This window comes from Lissotriton vulgaris, chromosome 7 (genome assembly GCF_964263255.1).
Source record: "Lissotriton vulgaris chromosome 7, aLisVul1.2, whole genome shotgun sequence".
NCBI lineage: Eukaryota > Metazoa > Chordata > Amphibia > Caudata > Salamandridae > Lissotriton > Lissotriton vulgaris.
Genome location: NC_141695.1, coordinates 39,599,396 through 39,619,823, shown reverse-complemented (window position 1 = coordinate 39,619,823; position 20,428 = coordinate 39,599,396). Strand labels below are relative to the sequence as shown.

At 49.4% G+C, this 20,428-nt stretch overlaps 1 protein-coding gene across 1 annotated transcript in view; it reads left to right on the top strand.

The window, feature by feature from the left end:
* Window positions 1-6,203: 6,203 nt before the first annotated feature.
* LOC147700646 (killer cell lectin-like receptor subfamily F member 1) overlaps window positions 6,204-20,428 on the top strand; it is a 107,453-nt gene continuing 93,228 nt past the window's right edge. The window contains exon 1 of the mRNA XM_086928464.1: window positions 6,204-6,475. Within this exon, the coding sequence (XP_086784590.1) occupies window positions 6,307-6,475 (169 nt within the window). The 5' untranslated portion in view covers window positions 6,204-6,306. The remainder of the gene's footprint in view (window positions 6,476-20,428) is intronic.

Sequence of the window (20,428 nt, the reverse complement as noted above, 5' to 3'; positions counted from 1 at the left end):
CTTTGCTAGACTGATGGCCTGATGCACTACCCTTGGAAGGCCTTGCACCCAAGTACTTCTCATTCCAAATTCTAGCCTTAAGGCGGTCACAGAAAGAGCTGGGTTAACTGAGGCCAGGCTTTTTAGAATTCAGCCTTCCATTGTGTTTAGGAAGGTCCATTTTGATACATCAATCAATGTTGTGCCTTATAATAAGGGGGCAGGTGTCAGCATGAAAGAACTCCAATAGAGCTGCAAAATGTCTTCTCCTGGTGGACTTATGGAGGGAGCTCAGGAATTTAGCCTGGGAATTGTCTTTAGACATATTCATATCTATGTGAGCTTTGTCAATTAAATTTTCGCACACTATCTTCCCCAAAAAAGGATATGATTTTAAACGTTCCAATTTTTGACCACCCAAAGACCACAAAAAATGTCCATATTTCAGCTTCTTTCTCCCATGCATACACTGATCTTTAAGTAATTTTTCCTCGCCACATTTTTTAAGTGTCTCCAGGTGGCTATTTAGACCCTTGTGTGTTAGATAAAAAATTAGTATGCTGTCTGCATAAAGTAGGCCACACTAGACCTTTCCCCCAACTATCAGGGCAATACCCTCACTTTGCCCTAATTGATTAGACAAGGGAGCAATAAAGCACCATTGCTTTAGCCCATTTGTGGAAGGGATAGCTTGCGCTAAACCCCTATCTCCATCCAATCAAAATCTAACTCAAGTATCAGTATGAAGGTTGTGTGGAGAAGGCGATAAAAGTTGTGTTTCCAATTCCCCCTCTAACTTTAAAATATTTTATATGTATTACCTGAGGGGCAGTCATGTTATCATTCGTTCCATTCTAACTCCTGAACCCAGTTTGCTCCGTTAATTTATATGACTTCCTTGAGGTTTTAATTAAGGGGGTGGTTTTTACCTTTAATAGAATCCACAAGTGCCTTCTTGGCCCTACGACATTCACTGTTATACCATGGATGACTGGGGGGCCTACTGGGTCTGAGGGTAGCATTGGGAAAAAAGAAGGTCAATGATGCCACCATAAGTTTACTGTAATTTGCATCTACTGCTCTAGATCTACTATTGGGGTATTGGGAGGCTGTAGAGATGTAACCTCTGTATCTGCAGTGGGGCTATGGGTCGATGTTTCTAGATCGAGGTTTGGGGTAATGGATAGGCGTCTCTCTATTTCGGTAGCGACTACATGGGATGAAGTTCTTTATCCGCCGTTCCCCTGGCGGCTCGAGAAGACGAGTGGAACAATGCCGCCGTTCACCTCACGGCTCAAAGGGTGGTGGGCAGCGCAGCGATGTCGGCTGTTCCCCTCACACCTGTTCGCAGCCTTATTTAAAGCAAGGACAAGTGATTGGGGGCTTGTCTTCTTTTTCTTCAGAACACCTCGGCAAGACTTGGACAATTTGGATCCCAACATGAAATAATGTATGCTGGAGCCACCGATATCTTCAAATTAAAAAACTGGTTTGATTTTAATTGGAGTTGATGGCAACACGTTGTCTCATGATCAGGTTGTTGCAGGTTTTTTAAGGTGCGCTATGTTCAGGGGAAGTCCTCCTGAAAGGGTCTTTTAATACGGCTACCAGTAAAGTTCAATACGGCCTCCCTGCTCCAGCTCTATGGGTAGCCGACTCCTCCTCTTTTTTAGTAACAATGTATCTTACAGGGGTGTAATCAAAATATTGTTCCCTAACCACAGTGTTTATTTCACAATTTAACCAGAGAAGAGGAAGTGGGAACCCTTTCAAACTTTCCTTTGGATTCACTTGTTTTACAGTATTAACTAGCTGCTTCATGAGGATGTTAAAACTTTCTATTTATTTCCCTGCCCAAAGGGTGAGCTTGTGTAGAGAAGCCTCTAAAGAACCTCTAGGGCCTACAATTGCTCTGTAATCACAAAAACTTCTCCTTGTTTTATTATTAAACCTAACAAACTGAACGTCCAACCTCCAAGAAGCAATGTAGGAAGTATTAAAGTTTACAAGAAGAGTTGGAAGCTAATGATCACTAAGAAGGGAATCAGTAACCTTTAAAACACCCAATAAAAAGGAGGAAGCACATTCTACCACCACAATGTCCAAAATGGATGCTCCCACTGGAGTTATATATCTATAGGATGCGGTGGAGTCAGAAGGTAACCTCCCATTTTCTATAACACCATCCACCTTTTTCAAACCAGTTGCTAAGATGTTCCCTCTCGTATTAGTCCTTCTTTTTGAGGGAAAGGGAGCTTGTGGTATTGCATGGCTTCCACTTTTTCTTTGTCCTGGATTTTATCTAAGGCAGAATTTGATATTTTGAAATTGAGATCACCAGCCAATGATTATGTGTGAGGAAAACTCGTATTAAACACTTTTTTAATAAAAGAAAAAACCTCACTTAAAAGAATGTCATATGCAGTCTCAGGAGGAATATAAGCGTTTATCAGCATCAGTAGAAGCATTCTCTTATCTCCATCAAAATTGAACAAAGTTACTGCCAAGAATAAATTACTCATATCTTTGCTACATTTAAATCTCCCTTGAATCTTAGTAGACAGTAGACATCCCGGCCCACCCTTGCATGTTCCTTCCTTGAAGGTGTTGCTTTACAATCTAAAATGATAAAATCCTCATAAATCAGTTTCCCCACACGTAAGGGCTCCTGGAGTCAGATCACCTCTGTGCAACTTCTCCCTACAATTCATCATTCCTCCATGCATTCCAGTTTTTGATTTTAGCTCCTGGGTGGAGTATGCATAGTGGTACTCCACGTAGTTCCATAGAGTTAAAAAAAACTATGTGGAACCACGGGGAACTCTGCTCTGGGACCAGAAAAGCCTTAAATATTATTTTTTTGAAACCTTGTCTTCTGCCTGGCCTCCTCCTCGTCACGGTGTCTCCCTTCTTCCATTGTCCTCCTCCTTGCGTCCCCTTACGTATTACGTCTTGCGTGAACTATCAATCTAACCAGCGTAGCCATAAAAAGGAGCAGATTGTCCAAAATTAACCTATAAGAGGAAACAGGAACACCTTGGCTGTGTGCCACAACACAGAGTGCATCATCTGTACTTTTTCCAATGGTCTTCCATGTACAACTCTGGTTAGCAGGTAATAACATTTTAAGAACATTATAGAGGAGCGACAACAAACATGCATTCTGGTAAGCATCAGAATCAGGGGATGCTTCATAACACTAAATCCACATTTACTTTCTGTCTTTGATGTGAGGCTCCTAAAATCCAACCCAGTAAACAGCCTTTCGTCAATAGACGTCACTGCAGTCTTAGCAGAAAAACAAGTGAACTTGTTGTTAATGAAAGCTCACATATCTGCATGTGCATTCATCTGTTTTACTCACAGATATTTATTGTTTACAAGTGAGATATCTCCAACTGGGCATCAATTAGCATTATTTACTTGAGGAACGTGCAGACAACGATCCTGAACCTCATATAAATAATCCTATTTATATAGTGTTCACCTTTAAGTCAATCACCCTCGAACTTCCTTTTGTTGTAAGACACATCTTATTCTCCCGTTTTGATGTGCAGATACCTAATGAACAAACTATTACAAAACCATTTTGTCTGAAGATATCAGACATCACAAAACATGTGTGTGCTTGTGCTGTGTGTCACTCTTGTAAACCTGTCACCGTTAGCGACCTCACTAACAAATATTTCTGAGGTCACAGTGATACAAAAAATAAGGCATGAAAATGGTGTAAACAAATAGAACATTTTAACCATGAAGGTATCAAATATGTAGCAATTTTATAATTTGATTGTTTCAAAAGAGGAACGATGTTATGAATGTGGGTGTTGTGGATATTATTGGACAATAAAGGGAAATTATTTGAACAGTCCCCAGTGGATTACCCACTTTTCAGTTATTTTACATCCACCTGAGGCGAGTTCATAATGAAATTCCAACTTTCTTAATCCTTGGAAAATACCTTTTCCTTTCGCAGGCTTCTCTGGGAAGTACGGGGGCTAGGGGTTCAGAACTCAACAATGAACTAACAAACAAAATCAAATATTATCCAGATCAGTGCTAATCTTTTAAGTGAAAGAAAGTGCTGAAATACCACAGCATTATGAAATACTACCCATTCTAGAGGTAGTACCCTCATAGGGTTGTGTTCTTCCTTTGGGGTTTAATGAAAGGTGGGTATCCCTTCAGTGCCATCTTCCTCCCCCTTTCTCTCTTGTGCCTTTCACGCGAAATATGGCTCCTGGCTTAGGCCAGCCTCAGGTGCAGATCACTAGAGTGTACCCCAAAGATAGACGACAGGTCAGTTTAATATTCATACAGCCCAACAGATTTGTGCACTAACGGAAACTTTCTTTGTGCTCTGATGCCTGTGAGTCGAAGGGGAACCGCATTTCATGCTCCTGAGCTCTGGCGCTGGGGCTGAAACCCTCAAACGATGGACGGACCAGCCTCCTGCGGTTCGTGCCTCTGTGTGTCGAGGCTTCTCCTGCACCAATGTGAAATAATGAAACATGACCGCTTTCTCTGCCTGTCTACGGCCTGGTGCCAAGATGAAGGCACGTGCCTGACCAAGGCCTCGTCGTGCACAGCTTCCTCTGCCTCTCTGCGCGCGTGTCAGAGTGCCAGGGTGGCACACTAGAAGAGCACAGCATCCAATGCTGTCTGTTCTGAGTCACGGTCCCAGGATGCCCATCCACAACCACCCCGAGCTATCTATGTGTGTGTGAGAGTTATAACTTACAAGAGTTCTTCTTTCACTGCCTCTTCCTGCGCACCGGTGCCAACGTTCAGAAATGCGCGCACGCAATGGAGCTCCGAGCCCCGTCTGTGCAGGGTTCAGTGCCAGAGTGAGGCCATGTGCGTAACGGGGCACTTTGCCCACATCTTCCACGGCCTGTCCTTGTACCCGTGTGCGTGCACCCGAGGCAGGTCTGTGACCAGCCTCCTCTGCCTGTCTGAGTCTAGTGACAGGGAAGGCACGTGCGTAACAAAGACCACCCTGAGACACCTTGTGTGTGCTAAGGTGGTAAATTACAAGAGTTCTTCTTCCTCAGCCTGGCCCAGGCTAGCGACCACCCGAGGCCGCTCAGAGCCCAGCCTCATCTGCCTGTCTGTCACCCATGGACGCTCTCTGTGCAATGGCCCAAGGCTTGCAACCACCGAAGGCCCCTCTTAGCCCAGCCTCCCTTGCCTGTCTGTCGTGTATCCAATGCCAGGGCGCAGCCTAGCGACCACCCAAGGCACCTCTGAGCCCAGCCTCCTCTGCCTGTCTGTCGTGTGTCCAGTGCCACGGCGCAGGCTTGCGACCACCCAAGGCACCTCTGAGCCCAGCCTCCCGTGCCTGTCTGTCGTGTATCCAATGCCAGGGCGCAGCCTTGCGACCACCCAAGGCAGCTCAGCGCCCATCCTCCTCAGCCTGTCTTTCGGTGGCCAGTGCCAGGGCGCAGGCTTGCGACCACCCATGGACGCTCTCTGTGCAATGCCCAAGGCTTGCAACCACCGAAGGCCCCTCTTAGCCCAGCCTCCCTTGCTTGTCTGTCGTGTATCCAATGCCAGGGCGAAGCCTTGCGACCACCCAAGGCAGCTCAGCGCCCAGCCTCCTCTGCCTGTCTTTCGTGTGTCCAGTGCCAGGGCGCAGGCTTGCGACCACCCAATGCCGCTCTCCCTGCCATGGCACTGGCTTGCGACCACCCAAGGCAGCTCAGCGCCCAGCCTCCTCTGCCTGTCTGTCGTGTGTCCAGTGCCAGGGCGCAGGCTTGCGACCACCCAATGCCGCTCTCCCTGCCATGGCACAGGCTTGCGACCACCGAAGGCACCTCTTAGCCCAGCCTCCCTTGCCTGTCTGTCGTGTATCCAATGCCAGTGCGCAGCCTTGCGACCACCCAAGGCAGCTCAGCGCCCATCCTCCTCAGCCTGTCTTTCGGTGGCCAGTGCCAGGGCGCAGCCTTGCGACCACCCAATGCCGCTCTCCCTGCCATGGCACTGGCTTGCGACCACCCAAGGCATCTCAGCGCCCAGCCTCCTTTGCCTGTCTGTCGTTTGCCCAGTGCCAGGGCGCAGGCTTGCGACCACCCGAGGCCACTCTCTGTGCCATGGCACTGGCGTGCGACCACCCAAGGCCGCTCAGCGCCCAGCCTCCTCTGCCTGTCTGTCGTGTGTCCAGTGCCAGGGCGCAGGCTTGCGACTCCCCGAGGCCGCTCTCTGACCTGCCAGCTCGGCGGGTGCAGCCTCGGAGCAGAGGTCCCGGCGCACGCGGTTTCCCTTTCCTGCTAGGTGTGCGCTCTGGGCACACGGGCTGCGCACGGCGCGCAGACACCAGCTCCGAGGATGGCGGTGGAGCTCGACACCTACTCCGAGCTGGACCCCAACCCCAAGGATGAGGAGAAGGAGGAGGAGAAGGAGGAGGAAGGCGCCTACACCGAGCTGGACATGGGGACCAGGGAGGAAGAGGAGGAGGAGACGTACACGGTCCTCCACCTGGAAGCGCCGCGCAGAGGTACCCTGAGGCCGGGTAGAGAGGGGCCAGGGCCGGGGCTGTCCGAGGCTCGAGGGGGGCTTCTCACAGCGCTCTGTGGGGGGAGGGGAGGTGGCGCACAGAGCCAGGAAGCCGCACTTCCTTGTAGTAACGGAGCCTTTCCTTGGCACCGGCTCCCCTTCCTGTTGGACACATCATTATTAAGACGCACATTAAGTAGTTTCATGTTCTCGAAGAAGTGATCTTTAACATGGTGGCATTGTTATTTCGTTTTAACTTCGGGACACTGACGTTTCCACAACACCCCCAACCCTTTTTTTCGTTTATTCAATCGATATGTAACATCGACCTTCAATTGCATTTACAATGGCACCTAACGTGAAAGAATGCGCTTTAAAAAACCGGTAATGACTTTTCTTCTTCGTTCATTCAACTTTTGTTTATCTGTTTTTGTTGCCATTTTTTTCTGGATAAAGTTATCTAGTTTTTTATTGAGTCTATTTTTATTTACTTTAAACCCTGGACAATATGACAAGCCGGTCATGTGGGCAGTTCTAGGAACTCGCAAGAAAGCCGGATGTGATTGTAGCCACATAGCATCTTCCTCGGACTCAAGCAACGGGAGGTGTCTGCCTGACCCTGGACTCAAGCAAAAGGAGGTGTCTGCCTGACCCTGGATTCAAGCAACAGGAGGTGTCTGCCTGACCCTGGACTCAAGCAACAGGAGGTGTCTGCCTGACCCTGAGCTCAAGCAACTGGAGGTGTCTGCGTGACCCTGAGCTCAAGCAACAGGAGGTGCCTGCCTCTACCTGGACTCAAGCAACAGGAGGCGTCCGCCTGACCCTGGACTCAAGCAACAGGAGGTGTCTGCCTGACCCTGGACTCAAGCAACAGGAGGTGTCTGCCTGACCCTGGACTCAAGCAACAGGAGGTGTCTGCCTGACCTTGAGCTCAAGCAACAGGAGGTGTCTGCCTGACCTTGAGCTCAAGCAACAGGAGGTGTCTGCCTGACCCTGGACTCAAGCAACAGGAGGCGTCCGCCTGACCCTGGACACAAGCAACAGGAGGAGTCTGCCTGACCCTGGACTCAAGCAACAGGAGGAGTCTGCCTGACCCTGGACTCAAGCAACAGGAGGCGTCTGCCTGACCCTGGACTCAAGCAACAGGAGGTGTCTGCCTGACCCTGGACTCAAGCAACTGGAGGTGTCTGCCTGAACTTGAGCTCAAGCAACAGGAGGTGTCTGCCTGACCCTGGACTCAAGCAACAGGAGGCGTCCGCCTGACCCTGGACTCAAGCAACAGGAGGTGTCTGCCTGACCCTGGACTCAAGCAACAGGAGGTGTCTGCCTGACCCTGGACTCAAGCAACAGGAGGTGTCTGCCTGACCTTGAGCTCAATCAACAGGAGGTGTCTGCCTGACCTTGAGCTCAAGCAACAGGAGGTGTCTGCCTGACCCTGGACTCAAGCAACAGGAGGCGTCCGCCTGACCCTGGACACAAGCAACAGGAGGAGTCTGCCTGACCCTGGACTCAAGCAACAGGAGGCGTCTGCCTGACCCTGAGCTCAAGCAACAGGAGGTGTCTGCCTGACCCTGAGCTCAAGCAACAGGAGGTGTCTGCCTCAACCCATCCTCAAGCAACAGGAGGTGTCTGCCTCACCCTGAGCTCAAGCAGCAGGAGGTGTCTGCCTCAACCCATCCTCAAGCAACAGGGGGTGTCTGCCTCACCTCATCCTCAAGCAACAGGAGGTGTCTGCCTGACCCTGGACTCAAGCAACAGGAGGTGTCTGCTGCTTCCTGGCCTCAAGCAAAAGGAGGTGTCTGCCTGACCCTGGACTCAGGCAACAGGAGGTGTCTGCCTGACCCTGGACTCAAGCAACAGGAGGTGTCTGCCTCACCCTGGCCTCAAGCAACAGGAGGTGTCTGCCTGACCCTGGACTCAAGCAACAGGAGGTGTCTGCTGCTTCCTGGCCTCAAGCAACAGGAGGTGTCTGCCTGACCCTGGACTCAAGCAACAGGAGGCATCCGCCTGACCCTGGACTCAAGCAACAGGAGGGGTCTGCCTGACCCTGGACTCAAGCAACAGGAGGCGTCTGCCTGACCCTGAGCTCAAGCAACAGGAGGTGTCTGCCTGACCCTGAGCTCAAGCAACAGGAGGTGTCTGCCTCAACCCATCCTCAAGCAACAGGAGGTGTCTGCCTGACCCTGAGCTCAAGCAGCAGGAGGTGTCTGCCTCAACCCATCCTCAAGCAACAGGAGGTGTCTGCCTCACCTCATCCTCAAGCAACAGGAGGTGTCTGCCTGACCCTGGACTCAAGCAACAGGAGGTGTCTGCTGCTTCCTGGCCTCAAGCAAAAGGAGGTGTCTGCCTGACCCTGGACTCAGGCAACAGGAGGTGTCTGCCTGACCCTGGACTCAAGCAACAGGAGGTGTCTGCCTCACCCTGGCCTCAAGCAACAGGAGGTGTCTGCCTGACCCTGGACTCAAGCAACAGGAGGTGTCTGCTGCTTTCTGGCCTCAAGCAACAGGAGGTGTCTGCCTGACCCTGGACTCAAGCAACAGGAGGCATCCGCCTGACCCTGAGCTCAAGCAACAGGAGGTGTCTGCCTGACCCTGAGCCCAAGCAACAGGAGGTGTCTGCCTCAAACCATCCTCAAGCAACAGGAGGTGTCTGCCTGACCCTGAGCTCAAGCAGCAGGAGGTGTCTGCCTCAACCCATCCTCAAGCAACAGGAGGTGTCTGCCTGACCCTGGACTCAAGCAACAGGAGGTGTATGCTGCTTCCTGGCCTCAAGCAAAAGGAGGTGTCTGCCTGACCCTGGCCTCAAGCAACAGGAGGTGTCTGCCTGACCCTGGACTCAAGCAACAGGAGGTGTCTGCTGCTTCCTGGCCTCAAGCAACAGGAGGTGTCTGCCTGACCCTGGACTCAAGCAAACGGAGGTGTCTGCCTTAACCCATCCTCAAGCAACAGGAGGTGTCTGCCTCACCCTATCCTCAAGCAACAGGAGGTGTCCGCCTGACCCTGGACTCAAGCAACAGGAGGTGTCTGCCTCAACCCATCCTCAAGCAACAGGAGGTGTCTGCCTCACCCCATCCTCAAGCAACAAGAGGTGTCTGCCTGACTGTGGACTCAAGCAACAGGAGGTGTCTGCTTCTTCCTGGCCTCAAGCAAAAGGAGGTGTCTGCCTGACCCTGGACTCAGGCAACAGGAGGTGTCTGCCTGACCCTGGACTCAAGCAACAGGAGGTGTCTGCCTCACCCTGGCCTCAAGCAACAGGAGGTGTCTGCTGCTTCCTGGCCTCAAGCAACAGGAGGTGTCTGCCTGACCCTGGGCTCAGGCAACAGGAGGTGTCTGCCTGACCCTTGGCTCAAGCAACAGGAGGTGTCTGCCTGACCCTGGACTCAAGCAACAGGAGGTGTCTGCCTTAACCCATCCTCAAACAACAGGAGGTGTCTGCCTCAACCTATCCTCAAGCAACAGGAGATGTCCGCCTGACCCTTGACTCAAGCAACAGGAGGTGTCTGCCTTAACCCATCCTCAAGCAACAGGAGGTGTCTGCCTCACCCCATCCTCAAGCAACAGGAGGTGTCTGCCTCACCCTGGTCTCAAGCAACTGGAGATGTCTGCCTCAACCTGGCCTCAAGCAACATGAGAATTTTGCTGCGCCCGACCTCAAACAACAAGAGGTGTCTGTTGCACCCTGGCTTAAAGAAACTGGAGGTGTCTGCTGCACCCCGCCTCAAGCAACAGGAGATGTCTGCTGCTCCCCGGCCTCAAGCAACAGGAGGTGCCTCTGCGCACCGGCCTCGAACAACAGGAGGTGTCTGCCTCAACCAGGACTCAAGCAACTGGAGGTGTCTGCTGCACCCCGAAGTCAAGCAACAAGAGGTGTCTGCTGCTCCCCGGCCTCAAGCAAAAGGAGGTGTCTGCCTCACCCCAACCTCAAGCAACAGGAGGTGTCTGCCTGACCCTGGACTCAGGCAACAGGAGGTGTCTGCTGCTTCCTGGCCTCAAGCAACAGGAGGTGTGTGTTTCCCCGCAGCCCCAAGGAACAGGTGTCTGCTGCGCCCCGGCATCAGGAACTGGAGGTGTCTGCTGAACTATTCCAATTTCAAGTCAGCAGGGCCAGCGAATGGTACAGTGTCCAATGGAATTTGCAATGCAGTTTTCAAAACTCAGGAATGCATTTGAAGAGGACCTAACACCTTCCTCGCACTGTTCTTGGTACGTTGTGGTGATGGTGAGCAGTTGTGTATCACCGTGTGCATCAGTTGTTTGTCACCGTGTGCATCGTTGTGTCTCACCGTGTGCATCAGTTGTGTCTCACCGTGTGCATCAGTTGTGTATCGCCGTGTGCATCAGTTGTGTCTCACCGTGTGCATCAGTTGTGTATCGCCGTGTGCATCAGTTGTGTATCGCCGTGTGCATCAGTTGTGTCTCACCGTGTGCATCAGTTGTGTATCGCCGTGTGCATCAGTTGTGTATCACCGTGTGCATCCCTGAGGCTTCTTGACGCTCTTCGGGAGGACAAGCGAGAAGAAACGAGGGTTAAGATGACGAACTGAAAAACGAGACGAGTGGTGGATAAATCTCTCTCAAAACGCTGCTACCTTGCGGCTGAGGAGGGCCGTCGGTTTGGGGTGGGGGAGTGGCTATCATCACTTCATGCGTTGCAGGGGCCCGGGGCCCTGGGTGTGAGGCCCTTTTGCTGCCCACTTTTAGCTTTCTTTTTATTCCACCTTGCTTTATAGCCATAAGCATCCACGCTAGGTGGGCGGCGTGTATCCCACGCCACAAGACCCCCCTCACTGCGCGTGGCGGAGGGTGGAGGGGAATGTCAAACCTCCAGCAAAGGAAGGAAGTTAGCCGAGGTGTAGCAGGCCCGGAGGAAGTAAAGTGGCGTGAATCACAGAGCTGTGCACTGAAAAGAGGCGCAGCCGGGCATTCCTCCGAGCAGGACCAGCATGGGTATTTATATACAGCGCTGTCACACTAATGGGAGTGCTGGCTATTACACAGCACGCACCGAGGCCTGCAAGAAGCGTGTAAGATGTAGAATCCTGCACTATGTGTATACAAACGTGTCCGTAATTCTCCTATTACAATCTACTTGTGATTTCACGAGTGATTTGTGATAGAAAAATGACGCCTGCTATTTCAAGCCAACAGGGATCGCTGTAGCATCGCTGCATGGGTGCCCGTCTGTGACGTGTCTCCTCTTGAATAGGTAAGAGTGCGTCCTGGCATTTTCTCATCAGCGCGAGCGCTGTTTTATCAATGAATTTCCAGTACCTTGACTGTCCTGGTTAAAGCTATCAAGACTGCATTTTAGAAGAGTTTCCACCCAATATTTTGAGACCAGTTACACTGCTAGTGGAACAGCAGCCAGAGCCCAGAGCCCCAAAACGCCGAAATATATCTCTGTGTTAAAAAGATGTATTCGAGTGTCAGGGGTCTGAAGGGTTTGGTTCTATGAAGGAGTAACCAGGGTGACCAGGTGAAGACCTGCTATTCCTACAGCAGCTGTTGAAACCTGTCCACTGCTCACAGAGGCGTCTGTGTCTGGTGCTTCACTAGGTTAAATGTAGTAGCAATCCAATGTTGCAAACTCCTCGTATTTTAAGGCAATGCTCATTTTATTAGTGGTCTCCTAGTGCAATCCTTAATTACACTTCCAAAATGTTTATTTATTGCTGGGAAGAGAGTCAGCACCTGTTGCCCTGGGACAGGGCTTTAAATGGGCTGAAAAAACTGGGGGGGGGGGGGGGGGTCTCAAAGGGGCGTGGCCAATGTAAATAAGGGCGTGGCTTAAAAACACATATGCTACAAAAACTGTGCTTAGCGTAGTGTGTCGCCCAACTTGTATTTTGCTGTTTCTGTCATTGCATCCATATATAAATGCTACAACAACTAACACCATGCCTACAACAACTCAGGACTGTTGGCTTTGTCAATGATTGTTCGTTGCTTAAGATAAATAAGCAGCAACTATGGCTTGTATTTTATTGAAAAGGCTTCCACTTAAAGCCCTGGTGACACCAGGACAATGCTGCTGCTCCTGAGTTTCAAAGTGAGAAGTGAAATCCAGAGAGAAAATGACTCTTTAAAGGATTTCCAGTTCCCCTACAACGCTCACCTGGCATGACGTCAAAGTGACAAGTGAGCAGTGTGAGCACATCCATGTGCCTGCGGTCACTGCAGTCCGGAAAAAAATGAACCGGCTGTGCCAGGGCACAAAACAGAACCCGATAGAGACCCGTTTCGATGCCCCCTTTAAAAAACTGCAGGTGCTCACCACCGGTGAGACCCTGCCCACTTAAAGCCCTGCCCTGGGATGATATCAAAGCTCTGGAACGTGTATTTTTAAAGGCATATTTTTATCCTTTTGGTCGCGTGGCTGCTGTGCATCTAAGTCTGTTCTCAGCCCAGTATTAAAAGAATGCTGGCTCCTGGTATGTTAATAGGTACCTTAAAGAAGATCTATTACCAGGGGTCTCGAAGCACCTGGAAAACGCACAGCTCACCCTGTGACTCCAGTCCTTGGAAACAACTGGGTTTCAAATTTCGCTCAAATTTGGGGCCATATTATCAAGAAGGTTCTGGTGTTAACCTGGGCTTCTATGGGAATTCACAAGGGAATATTATCAAGCCCATTATTGCCGCTTTAGCGGCAGTTTCATGCCGGTAAAAGCGGCAATAATATATTGCTCTTTCTTGATAATATGGCCCCAAGTGAGGGAGTTTTCAGAGCGAAAAGAAGAGGGAAGTGTAGTGCAGAGCTTGGGGAAGCAATAAGAAAAGCTTCTACCCTTGGTATAGATTTGGGGACTTTGGGAACCTCTAGAACACACCCTGAACAGGAGTGAGGCCACCTCCAGGGGTCAAAGCTCCAAATAGACTTTTGATGAAAGCAGGCTCTCTGCCTTCAAGCGCTTCATGCACCAAACAGACCACATTAACATGGATTAGGCTTTATCAGTAACCAGTGCACTTTATGCAATAAAGGTTCAGTGAGTTGAATTTTGGGTATGCCAAGACCAGACGTGCACCGCCATTTTGAACGATTTGAAGTTTCCTATGCATGGACTTTTTAGTTGTACAAGGTCAACTGCACCAGTGTAGTCACGCCGGGAGCCTATCAATCCCTAAACTGAGGCATGCCTGCTTCCACGAGTGAGATAGCGAGTGAGTGTCCTCAAAGCCCTGAGAATACATGTGGATACTTTAGCAAGAAAATTGATTGGGTATAGACAGGGCCTCTGGAATTACGCATCAGTGGAGGACCAAATTATGCACCAGGATTGACGAAAATATATGACAAGAAATGGCAAATTGTGCGGCGTAATGCAGCATCTTTTATGATAGCATTCATCTTTTTGTCATTTTTACACTTCGTAACAGTATCTGAGAAGAGAGTTCACCTTAGGACCAATTTAACATCCAAATGCAGCAACCAGCAACTCAAAGATGACCAGTCAACTTAGGCAAATAGCCTTCAGGTGTGCAGGAACCTGAGTCGCCATATTTTTGGTAACTTTTGATCAGTTTGAGCTAGAAACACATGTTTTTTTGTTGGTTAAAGTCTGCAGATTATGTGGCAGGTTATGGACTATGTGGCAAATGCAGCGAATCCGTAATTATGCGAAAATTGCCACAGAATCGCATAATGAAATGAAATGAAATGTGTATTTATAAAGCGCGATTGCTGCCCAGGGGCGTCCAAGCGCCAGTGTGAGGTGTAGTTACTGAACAAATGAGGTTCGGCCAGGAGATTAGTGATGGACATTAAACAGGAACGTTTTCAGTTTGCGAAAGGAAAGAAGGTAGGGGTTGGACCTGAGTTGGAGGGGAAGGGAGTTCCATAGTTTGGCGGCAGTGAGGGAGAAATCCTGTCTCCAGCTCTTGCACTTTTTATTCTGGGCACTAAGGCCAGAAAAGATTGACTTGATCTAAGATTTCTGGTGGGGTGGTACTGGGTTATTAATTTGCGTCCGATTACTGGTCCTGTATGCCAAAATGCCTGATGGGAAATGCACATCGCCTTGAAGGCAATTCTTTGTCGTACGGGTAACCAGTGCAGCTTGCTCAGCCCAGGTTTGGCTGATTGTCTGCGGGACAGCTGGAGCAATGTGCGGGCTGCGCAGTTCTGCACTATCTGCAGCTTTCGTAATGTGTATTCCGGGGCACCGAGATACAAGGCATTACTAAAGTCCAGCCGGGATTGGATCAGGCCCTGTTTGGCCTCCATGGGTAGGAGAGGAAGGACTTTCATCAACATCCTGAGAAGACCAAAACAGGTTGCAGACAGTTTCGTAGCCTGAGTGTTAAAGGAGAGAGCTTTGTCTAGCCAGACCCCAAGCTCTTTATGTTGTCTTTGGGGGCTGGGGGGTCGCCTAGGCAAGGGGGCCAGAGGGAATCGAAGTGTACCGGAGATGTGGGTCCCAGAAGCATCAGCTCCGTTTTATCCACAATGAGTTTGAGGGAGGATGCCGTCATCCATCCCTTGACTTCCTCCTGGCATTTCATAAGTCCTGATGATGATTGACCACCCTGCTGCGCCAAAGAGACCACTAGCTGAGTGTCATCCGCGCATGAGATGATTTTAATACCAAACGGATGGACAACCTCAGCCAGTGGTTTCATATAGATATTGAATAGCGCAGGGCTTAAAGAGGAGCCCTGCGGAACCCTACAGCTCAGTGGCCTGCTCCTTGAGACAGTGTCTCCATCAAAGATCTGGAAAGACCTGGTGCTCAGAAGTGATTCGAGCCACTGCAGTGCCCTGCCTGCTATTCCGACGTCCGATAGACGGCTCTGCAGAGTGACATGGCTGACCGTATCGAAGGCAGCGCTCAGGTCAAGGAGGACCACTGCCACTGATCCCCCTTGATCTAAGATCTTTCGGGTTTCCTCAGTGACTGCTAACAGAGCGGTTTCTGTTCCATGCTTAGGTCGGAAGCCCGTCTGGGTGGCATCTAACAGCTGGTTATTCTCGAGAAAGTCCATTAGATGGATATTGATGTGTTTCTTGAGAATTTTGCTCACCCAGGGGAGCAAGGAGATCGAGCGATAGCTGCCGAGATCCACGGGATCGAGATTTGTTTTTTTAAACAGAGCCCGAACCCTGGCCTTCTTCCAGGCAGGCGGGAAGGTGCAGGAGGTGATGGAGGCGTTCAGGAGGTTCATTATGGTGTGAAGCACGGCCTGGCTTGCCAGCAACATTATCTCTGGCGATTTTACTTGACGAGCTAGTAGGTCCAAGGACTCAAGGTCTAGCAGAGGGAAATGATCTAATGTCGCCAGAGGTTGAGGGACCACCCCCGGGTGTAGAAAAAGAGAGCGACATGTGCGTTTCCATACTAGTATCGATGCCCGGATGGCTGGCGCAAGTCGCCTATTAGTTCCCATTTTGAATAGTTACCAAAATAAAGAGACGGGCGCTGGGAGCAGGAATCACAAGAACAGAGTTTATTTCTCATGAGGAGAGCCAGTCATTTCAGACACGAAACAAGGTGTCATCGGGAGGTGCTCTAACAAGTGAGCTGAGACTCCGTCTTTTATACCTTACAAAACACTTGGCATTACAATCAAAGCGTAGTGAAACAAAGAAAAGACATCCCCATAATCCTCGTGTCAATCCTACCCCACATGTGTTCACAATAGGGACCCTTGACTTGCTGATAAGAGGGGAGGGCAATCACGCAGCTGAGTGTTCCGTCAACTGTTTAGAATGTGTGCGCCTGATCATAGCCCAGGGGGTGGGGTGGCCAGGATCAATAGTGGGTCCTTTGAAGAGGAGTGACTTCATACAAAAAAAGGGCAGTAAATGGTATCTCCTGGCTTAGGCGATGGCCTCGGACATGTGTGGTCAGTCGGACTCGGGGGAAGGGGTCATCAAAGGAGTGGTATTCATACCGCGTGGACAATCGAGTGCGGAGGGAGGGCTTGTCAACAGAGGGGCATTCATGGAAGGAAAGGAGGTGTTGGTCAGGCGCGGCCGTGACTACCAAGGACAGGATCTTGCGGAAGGAGGTTTATGACTTGCCCATGTGAGGGAGAAGGGGAAGGGGGAGCCAGGGTGTGCACAGGGACAGAGTCGCACACAGAGAGAGAGAGAGATCTTATGACTCATGCATGAGAGAGCGGTGGTAGTCAGGTGCAGCTGGGGAGGGCTATGTCAGCTGGGGCGAAGGTGATCTCTTCAAGAGTGAATGGGGGGTTTGCGCGGGTCAAGCAGGAGGGCTGCCTTTCAGGGCAGGGTCGCACAGAGGGAGAGGGTTTCATTAATCCATGCATGTGAGAGAGAGAGGGGGTTTCAGATACGCGCAGAAGGGAAGCAGTTATTTGTAATGGGCAGGAAAAGGGCCAGGGTGCTTAGAATGGTTGCCATGTACGCATGGGTACAGGCCTTTGCTGGCAGAGTGATGCAGTCAATGCTTTACGGTATTCATGGCGCATGCAGGGAGAGGAGTGGGAAAAGGGAAATGAACGTTGCTTATGTACATCAATATTTCTAATTTTCTACAGTCGCCCCTTTTTACATAGCAAAGTTCATTTTCGTAATCAATGAGGGTACATATAAACAGGTGCGGTTGAAGGATTAGCATTTGTCAATACTAACATATGGCATATAATCATGGACAGTTGATGTGTTTGGCAGAATGCAGCACATAGGAGATTGCATTTGTCGAGTTCCTGTTATTTCAAAGCATTACATAGCATAAATGTTTCTGACTTAAAAATGTGGCCAATGAGCATTTTGATCAAGTAGTTGAGGGCGGAATTCAGTTCAATACACAAGATCTCTTCGTCACAGTGTCTTTTTAGTAGTGAGCCATCACTGGTAGGCTCTAGTCCGTGTCCTTTTGTTGGCGCTGTTGAGCACCGGCGGTGGAGCTACGGGTCCAGCTCGGATTTTATCCTTACAAGTCGCAGGGTGCGGTCAGTCCTCTGCTGTTAGACCACAGTCCTGTTTCCTAAACAATCCGTTTGGCGGCGCCTTATGCTCGGCACCTATATTTCTGTGGCAACACCCTATTCCCATTTGAATGCAGTTCTTCCTTTTGGCAACAAGTCACGGGGAAAAGAGGGTGTGTGTCGTTCAAATAGTCGATAGGAGAGAGAGTGGAGTTGGGTCGGAGTTCCTGGGATACACAAAAGGGACCAAGGGAGCAAAGGATAACAAGCAAGCAGGCCCATCAATCGGGCCCAAAGAAGGGGGACGGAGACTCCAGGCACACGTGGGTTTAGCAGACGGAGGGCTTCAGGGCAGCCCGTCATTTTCCACGTTTGAAATTGCTCTCTCGTCCCATATCTTGTCGCTCTGCAGCTCCACCTTTGGTCGAGGTCGCATGTATCTCAAGGTCTGCAGCCAGGCACGTCCGACCCTTCTCCTCCGGTGATCGCAGATCTTTGAATAGGTACAAAACAAGTTTTAGAGAACTGATAGAAGAAGTCATTTATGCAGATGAATTCCTCCCTCATTCCTACGCACTTGGGAGATACGCTCATCGACCACAGACAGAGGTCTATTACCAAGCAATGCATATGTCAACATTTCTACTGTGTTCATGCCAAGGGTATTCATCGTCAATTCATGACATAATTTTATAGAAATAATATTCCCATCAACTGCGTATTTCATCAATTTCAACATTTCCCTTCAAGGCTGGCTAACCTTTTCGAACAGGGCGGGGGCGCTATCATCGAGAGTCAGGTAAAACAAGTTTTTCTCGAGGGACGACAGTTACTCATGGTCATCATGTTTATACCCGGGACAGCAGCTGGGGTTTATCAAATGGGGCGGGGATGCTTCGGGCGCTCGCGCTTGGGTGCAAAAAGAAGGGGAGGGAATCTGGGCGTTGGGTGTCAAGCTGGACGTTGGCGTTCGTCTCTGATGAACAGAAAAATAAGGTGCCATTGACATACAGTTCCCCTATAAAGGCCAGATTGGGGGACCTTAGTCGTCTTACCTGTCCTTTCCTTCTCAGCCAATTGGTGTTCATTCATTTTGCAGAAAGGAGAGGTAGTAATATGGCGATATACAATTATTTTAGTTTTCGGTCAATTTCGCTGAACGCCTTCGCGTTCAATAATTATCCAATCAGACTGGTGCCTGCGAGGCACGATTTTACCATAAAAAGGAAGATGAATAAGGAGACTCTCATAGAGTGAGAGTCGTCCGCAATCTAAACGAGCCATTTGGTACACGCATGACATGTAGAGAAAGAGAGAGAAAGAGACAGAGATAGAGAGAGAGAGAGACGTGTACAAAAATAGGTCATTTAGTGCGTTCATAACACAGAACAGTAGGGGTCAGGTAACGGAGAGACGTAAACAAAGAAAGAACACCAACCCCTACAGTACACACACACACAAACTCAGACGAAGGAAGACAGTACATGTATAAGACATTCACAACAAAACATAAAACAATAGTTGGCCAACAAGATCTATATATTTTTATATCCTACTTATCTTTTACTATCCTATTTACCTACGTGCTTAGCTCTTTCTACCTTTCCCTCCTTTTTCCTGCTCGCCTGTTATCTTTTCGAGCGTTCTCAATTGCCAATACTTACACCTTGGTTAGTCGATCAGAAATGAACCTGGTCGCGCTATTTACCCATGGTTGGATTTTAAACCATTCTCCAGTTTCTTCCTTTGGTCGGAAGTTCTTCCGGCTGAGGCAACGGCAAGTATTGATCGGGAGAACAGTCGGACAGCTTGGCTAGATCTATGAGAGTGTGAGAAGGGGGGCAGTACATTTCGAACATCAGCAACATTTCTAACTTCCCAGATGGGTGCAGTCTTGGTAACCCTCACCCGTGCACTTTTCTTTTGTCCTTTCCCTACCTAGTCAAACGTCTAGTTACATTCTCTAACGTGTTATTTCTAGCCAATTTTTCGTCATACAGTACCCGTCAAGTCTCTATGTCAGTCCATCCTCCCAGTCGCTATCTTCTGAGGAGGTACAGTCATGTCAAGTCTACGTCTTTTAAGAACTTATTGTCATAAGGACCATGCTCATATTCCCTTCTTCCCTTTCTCGTCGGTGGTTCGGTCATCGTCCTCCCATACTTCAGTCGAAGTTCCGACGTGACCTGCAGAAGGGAGGAGAAAGAAGGGGGTGGGGGGCAGCATTCAAACCACATCAGCATGCAGAAATCCAGAAATGTTTTTACCTACCACATACTCGACCTATCTCCACGTAGTGCATTTCCTTGCCATCTCAGCGTTTAAGCCTAGAGGGACCAGAAATGTCAGATAGATAATCACTGACGATCTGCGTATCTACATGAGTTACTTGGTCGTAACCCCTTTTGGTTGGGTGCAAGGGTGGCAGTCAGGTGGCATTTCTGTGGTGTCGCTTCAAGGCTTCCAAAACACTTTTCCGGCTACCTGTGACACATAATGTAGCTGCTAAATATCGGGTCCTTTTTAACCTTCAGCCTTCATCATACTTTCTCGTTGCTCACAGTAGTAATACATTCAAAACTCATTAATGCAACCGCTACAACTATGCTTTCGTTTTCAAAAATACCTTTAATAAAAAGTGCTGGTGTATAAATACAGGCCTACAACCCAGTGGACCGGCCACGGAGCAGATTGGAACTGTACATAAGAAGAACGAAGTTGGTGGCAGTTCATTGCATAAAGTGCGGCAGTGCAATAAAATCGTATAAAACTTTACTACAGAGCAAACATGATGCATGTCAAGGATTCAGTCATATTAGATTAATTCATTATCCATGTGCTCGTTCACTGTCTAAATTACACCAATTCATTGTTCCCATTCATAATAAGTACCCACCCTAAATCAGTTCATTGTCAAAACACATGATCAATATCTGTATTGCTTTCTTCTCTAAGCACATAATCACTATCCATCTTATCGACTTTCATTGTCCAAAAACGCATACATATCTCAGAGCATCACTATTCGAGCAATCCAGGTGAACAGGGAGTTCGAAAGT